Below are 6,467 nucleotides of genomic sequence, written 5' to 3'. Positions count from 1 at the left end.
AGAGACTTGGGAAAGCCAGAGTTTCCTAAGTTATCCCTGACAGAATCTCTAGGACTCTTACCTTCTCCCTCACTCTAGGTGAGAGGCAGTGTGGTACAATGATAAGAGTATTGGAAGATCTAGGTTCAGATCCTGCCTTCTTTTTACTTGTGTGCTCTCACTGAGACTCAATTTTGCATGTCATGAATGAGAGAGTTGGATTAGAACAAGGATTCTTATCTTGGGACTTGGGAATGAAAAAAAAAATTGATTCCTGGTTTTCTTTGTAATCCTCTGAATTTTATTGTATGTATGCATTTTAAAAACATGATTCTAAGAACTAGCCAGACTGTCCAAAGTCTATTCTGATTCCCAGCCTCCCTCTGCCCCTGCTCTTTGCTTCTCTATCCTTGTCACTGTCCTACATGGCCACAACCCAGAATCCATCTCACCGGAGAGGAGAAAGCTGGCACCTGCCAGGAACCCCAAAGTGGAGCTGGGGTTTGCAGGTTCAGCTGGTGGAGTTGTGGTGGGGCAGGGAGTGGGTGACAAGTCAAAACCTGCCCTGGCCAAATACCATTCCACCCCTGTTGTTCTCCACCCCACTTTGGGGAGAAGGGCGCTGCTTCCCTGTTTTTAGGGAGAGCCCAAGACCAGGGTGGAAGAGAAGGCAGAGAGATTTTAAGGAGACTTTTAGAATTTGACTGTTCTCCTCCACCCTCTGCTCCCTAGCTGAAGAAGAGGGGAAAATGGAATAAAAATAACCCCCACCTGGGTGCCTTTTATGTTAACTAATTTATCAACCAGCTCACCAATAAATTACAGTAATAAAACAGTGTGTGCATGCAAATATGCATGTTATGCCTTTGCAAGAGAATCCCATACCCCTTCCCCCTTCCCTGCCAGAAGAGGTCTGCCACTCTGGGCCTGGCCCAGGGGCTTGGGTTCAACAGGCTTCATCGGAGAAGGGGGGTCACGTAGTTGGCTGGAAAAAGGCCCAATCTGCTGTGCAGTCTGCCTGTCCACCAGGATGGGTTGGAGCTGTCGAGGACTTCCACCACTTCACCGGTGCAGAAGCCCAGCTCATCTTCTTCCTCGGCCTCAAAGTCATACAATGCTCTGGCCCAGCGTATTCTCTGTAGGAGGTGGGGAAGAGGGGGAAAAGGCAGGCAGAAAGGACCTGGTGTGAGTCAGGGGACTCAGACTCTCCCCAGTCCTTCTCTTTTCCCTGAGGGCCCCATCCCAGGGGCAGAACCAGGAATAATGGTGTGGAACTGGAGGCAAATTAAGGCTTCATGTCAGTGTATCATGCCACCTGAGAGGCCCTAGTCCTCCTCCAGCAAATCATTCTTGCTCCATTAGGAAAAGCTTGTTAGCAAAATTTAATCCAGGCCTGGATTCCTGTTTTGGAAATGCCCTCCCTTGGTACAGATCAGCAACTTTCCTCTTTCTCTCTTTCTTTCTCTCTCTTTTCCTTCTTTCCTTCCTTCCCTCCTTCTTCCCTTCCTTCCTTTCTTTCCCTCCCTCCCTCCCTCCCTCCCTCCCTCCCTCCCTCCCTCCCTTCCTCCCTCCCTCCCTCCCTCCCTCTCTCTCTCTCTCTCTTTCTCTCTCTCTCTCTTTCTTTCTTTCTTTCTTTCTTTCTTTCTTTCTTTCTTTCTTTCTTTCTTTCTTTCTTTCTTTCTTTCTTTCTTTCTTTCTTTCTTTCTTTCTTTCTTTCTTTCTTTCTTTCTTTCTTTCTTTCTATCTTTCTCCTTCTTTCCTCATACTTCTATCTTAGAATCAATTGAGGATTGGTTCCAAGGCAGAAAGGTGGTAAGGCCCAGACAATGGGGATTAAGTGACTTGCCCAGGGTCACACAGCTAGAAAGTGCCTGAGGCCAACTCTTTTCTAAATTAAAGTTTTAGAGAGGCGGTAGGAACATATGTCAGAGATAAGACTCAAACTCAGATCTTCCTGGCTCCATGACTCATGCTGCCTCTAGCCTAAACCTTAGAACTATCGGAAGTGGAATGGATTGCCTGAGAAGTTTATGGGCTTTCCTTTAGGGGAGGCTTTTAAGCCAAGATGCATGACCCTTACTCGTTCAGGTATATTTCATTAGACAGTAAGCTCTTTGAGGACAGGACTATTTCAATTTTGCCTTTGTATCCCTCAATTTCCTAAGCTGTAAAATGGCCTGGAGAAGGCAGTGACAAACTTCTCCAGGATCTTTGCCAAGAAAACCCCAAATGGGATCACAAAGCATTAGACATGACTGAAAAATGCCTGAACAACAAAATCCCTAATACCTACAGAATGCCTGGCACCTAGGAGTGATTGTTGATTGATTGACTGAGGTATGGTTTGGGGGTGGGCAGCCTCTGAAGCCCCTTCTACCACTGAGATTCTGGGACAGCTGGATCATGTATGAGCATGCAGGAAGGGGAGATGGCTAACTTGACCTTCGCTCCTGTATGCACTGAGCCTCCTTGACCTCCTGAAACCACAGAAGTAGCCCTTGAGACACAAGGGCCTTCAGCAAACACAGATAAGGAAGCCTGGCTTGCCAGCTATGCCCTGTGCAGAACAGCCATTCTACAGTCCCTGTGCCTTTGATCAGATGAACCCCCATACATGAAATGTTCCTTTTCTACTGTGCCCAGGACTCCCTGTCTTTCTTCAAGGCTCAGGTGTGCCCTCTTCCAAGGTGCCTTTCCTGATCTACCCCTTCCTCCCTCACCCTCATTCACTCTTCTTCCTGAGATGATTTTGTATAAAAGAGCTTAGCTTAGCTCTAAAGCTGGAAGAAGCCAACTAGTCCAAGCCCCTCAACTTTATAGATGAAAGAACCAAATCCCAAGAACATAAGTGACTTGTCCAGAGTCATCTGGCTAAGAAACATCTGGCCCAAGTCAGTGTTCTCCTCTCTCTCTCTCTCTCTCTGAAACCCTTAGCTTCTCTCTTAGAATTGAAACAAATATTGGTTCCCAAGCAGAAAAGTGGTAAGGGCTAGGCAATGGGGGTTACTTGCCCAAGATCATGTAGCTAGGAAGTGTCTGAGGCTACATTTGAACTCAGGATCTCTTGTCAGGCCTGGTACTCTATTCACTAAGTCATTTAACTGCCCCTCAGTGTTCTCATTTGTTTAAACTTTTTATCATGGTATTTGTGAAGGCATGACCTCTCTCCTCTTTGAGGGGACTATTTACTTTTGGTCTGTGTATTCCCTGCACATATCACATAGTAGGGACTTATTAAAAAAGTTTTTTACTTTGAATCAAAAAGCCAGCTTGGGAGTCCAGGAAAGTCTCTGCTCTCCAACTAATCTCTTGAAATCACTTTTGAGTCTCTTTTCAGTGACAGAAACAAACAGGCCTCCAGCTTGTAACAACAGAGCTCGTTGTTATTGACATGGAGCCAGGATGGATGGGGGATGAGTTGTCTCTGTGGCAGATGCTGCCCTGGGGGTGGGAATGCCTTACTTGGGGTGTGTGCACTGGGAGTAAATTCCCTTGGCTTCTATTGGTTTCTCAAGCCCCTGGGCTGAGCTTAGTCCAAGGACACAAGTGACACTCTCTGCCATCCGGTCCTGTCCTCACAGAGAACAGAATTGCAGGCTTGCCGCTGAAACCCTGGTTAAGAATCACTCCATAGAGTTCAAGGAGTAGGGAGGTCCTGGGTTCAAATGTGACCTCAGACACTTCCTAGCTATGTGGGTCAGTCACTTTTCTCTATTTGCTTATTTCTTGTTGCTCTTCTGTCTTAGAATTGATCCTACAATGTATTTTATTTAATTTTTAATGGATTTAAAATATATTAAAAGAAAAAAGAGAATCACTGGATTTGAGAGTGGGAAAGTACTGGGACCCTGGCTAAGAAGTCACTAGATGTCAGAATAGGAAGGGACTTCTCCAAGGCCATTTCCCAAACAGTGGTCATCCAGCTGTTATGGCCTGAAGACTCTCTATGACAACGGGGACCCCCTACCCTCTGCCAACATTCGAGGTTGCTTGCCCATTCTACTATTTCTTAGGTAGTCCTTCCTGCAGGCCAGTAAGCAGCAGGGCTGAGATTTGAACTCTGACCCTAAATCCAGAGCCTGGACTCAACCATGACTCAAGGAGGAATCCTTCCTGTTTCTTCCTTGTGCCCAAAGGCCTTTGCTGCTCTACCAGGACACTGCAGAATGCTGGAGTCCAGCTCGATCTTGAAGTTCCAGGCCCACAGACTGGACAGGTGGTGGGCAAGGGAAGGAGTCCCTAGCATGTGTGTCCCAGGTGGATGCTTATTTCTGCCAGTGTCTAGCTGATCTCATTCCAGTAGGGGCAAGGCCAGGAACTAGGCAAGTAGGTACAAGACTGGGTGATACAATATAAGGCTAACAGGCTGAATCTTCCTGCCTCTGTAAAGTAGGTACAACTCTGCTAGGGCCAAAAGGGCTGGTTCTGGGTTTAGGAGGGTTCATCTAGGCTCTTGCTGCTGCCCCACTGATCTTCCTGCCCCCTACCCCCAAAGAAGAACAGCTTTCCCCTCCTCCTCCCTCCCTCCCTCTCTCCCTCACCAACCCCAGCCCTTCAAGCTCCATCCTGGGAGAAGTCAGACACCTACCCCAACCATCTGTAGCTGCTCAGGGTCCGTGTGTCTCCGATGCATGAGGGCAGCATTCATCTCGGGGTTTATCCGTCGCCCCTCATTGACATCAAAGCTGCCACCTCGACGGTCCTAGAGAGGGAGATCATCAAGATTCTGTGATCCAGGGGAAAAGGTACCTAATTTGGAGAGGACTCAATTTCCTCGTCTGTAAAAAGGTATCTAATAACAGATTCTGATACTTGCTACCTGCTCAAGCCATTTAAACTCTGTGGGCCTCAGTTTCTTTGTTTGTCTAGGAAGTTGGACTCAGTGACCTCTCAGTTCCCCTCCAGCTTGAATTCTGTGATCTGGTGACCTCCTTCCAAGCAGTGTTGTGAGGAGGAAAAGTTTTATAGCCTTTAAAGTCCTCTGTAACTAATTAATAACTATTATTATTATGAATGAGTATTGTCGTAGTGTCATACATAGATGTAAGACCTGAAGGTGCTCCTTTAATGCTTCCAGGGGACGACCTCATCAGCTTCAGGCTCTCCTCATCTATGGACACAGGCATCCTTGACCACAAGCCCTCTATGTCTCTGATGGTCAGATGATTTTCCATCCTGACGGGGGCTGGGCCATTCCACTCATACTCTTCATCCCTCCATCCCCTCTGAACCCCAAAGGAAGCTTGCCCAGTTTAGGAAGACTTGACAGAACTTACATGCCCCAAGGCTAGCTTCCCAGGACTCTAGCTTTTGAGGCATCTGGATAGACTGCATCTCAGGCCAAACTCCCAGCTACCTCCAAGAACTCTTGGCTTGGGTTAAGGGGTTCTCTGCTGAGAGCACCCAGGGGGCTCTAAACCAAAGGCATTGCCTCTGACTCTTCTTTCTTCCTCATTACTTAGCACTGGGAGAACATCCTATAGGCTTACTATTTATTGCCTCTCCTTTCATCCTCACAACAACCCTGGGAGGTATTCCCATGTAACAGATGAGGAAACAGAGAAATAAGTGACTCACCCAGGGCTACATGGGGGTCAGTGTGAGAGGGAAGAGCTGAATCTGTGGCCTCCTGACCCCAAGTCTGACCTCCTTTCCCCTTTTGCCTGACAGTAGGGACCAGACCAGTGTTGGTCCTGCCTTAGATCCCGCCCCAGACTTCTCTTAGAGTACCGGCTGGAGTTGGTGATGCTGCTGGTACCGCTGTTGCTGCTGCTGCTGCTGCTGCTGCTGTTGGTACTGCTGAGGCACCGCTGTGGTCAGCTGCTGCTGCTGCTGCTGATGTTGCTGCAGTGATGGCAGTGGCATTGGTTGCTGCTGGTGTGGTGATGGCTGCTGCGCCTGATAGTGAGATTGCAGGGCAGGAGGGTGATCAGATTGTTTCCTATTTGTCGAAGGACGAGTCTCTTCTCCAACACCTCCGCTGATGTGAAGCCCTTCCTGGAGCCGTCGTTCTAGGCTCCCACCCCACCGGTCCTGGAAGAATAACAAAGGGAACCATAGGTCACATCTGATGCTTTGCTGTAGGAGGCTACATCTGGACCTGGATGGGACCTCTGAGAACCTCTAGCCCAACTGTCTTATTTCACAGAGGAGGAACCTGAGGTTCAGAGAGAAGTCATAAGATCATAAAATTAGACTTGGAAGGGACTTCAGAGGTTGGCTAGTCCAATCCTCTCATTTTTACAGAAGAAGAAACGGGTCCAGAAATGACTTACTTGCCCAAGTCATACAGGTAATAAAATGGCAGAGGTGGGACTTGATTTCATGTCTCTCAAGTCCTTGGCTTATTCAGAACATTCCCCACAAAAACCCAACACGAATATTAACTACCAGTTTACAGATGGAGAAACTGAGGTACAAGGAGGCAAAGTGATATGGGCTATTTTCCCAACCAGCTGCCAGGTTCACCTATGAAGCATCAGTCTTTT

The 6,467-nt window shown here is 47.8% G+C and overlaps 1 protein-coding gene across 2 annotated transcripts in view; it reads right to left on the bottom strand.

Annotated features, from left to right (window-relative positions):
* Positions 1-257: 257 nt before the first annotated feature.
* The window catches only part of GRAP2 (GRB2 related adaptor protein 2), a 41,390-nt gene continuing 35,180 nt past the window's right edge, over positions 258-6,467 (bottom strand). For both annotated transcript variants that reach the window (XM_007503158.3, XM_001364646.4), the window contains 3 exons: positions 5,710-6,012; positions 4,568-4,681; positions 258-1,115 (listed from right to left, as the gene is read on the bottom strand). In XM_007503158.3, the coding sequence (XP_007503220.2) occupies positions 936-1,115; positions 4,568-4,681; positions 5,710-6,012 (597 nt within the window). In that variant the 3' untranslated portion in view covers positions 258-935. The remainder of the gene's footprint in view (positions 1,116-4,567; positions 4,682-5,709; positions 6,013-6,467) is intronic.

Source organism: Monodelphis domestica, chromosome 5, assembly GCF_027887165.1.
Source record: "Monodelphis domestica isolate mMonDom1 chromosome 5, mMonDom1.pri, whole genome shotgun sequence".
In the NCBI taxonomy this organism is placed as follows: Eukaryota; Metazoa; Chordata; class Mammalia; order Didelphimorphia; family Didelphidae; genus Monodelphis; species Monodelphis domestica.
The sequence above is the reverse complement of the archived record's forward strand: the minus strand, read 5'-3'. Positions and strand labels throughout refer to the sequence as shown.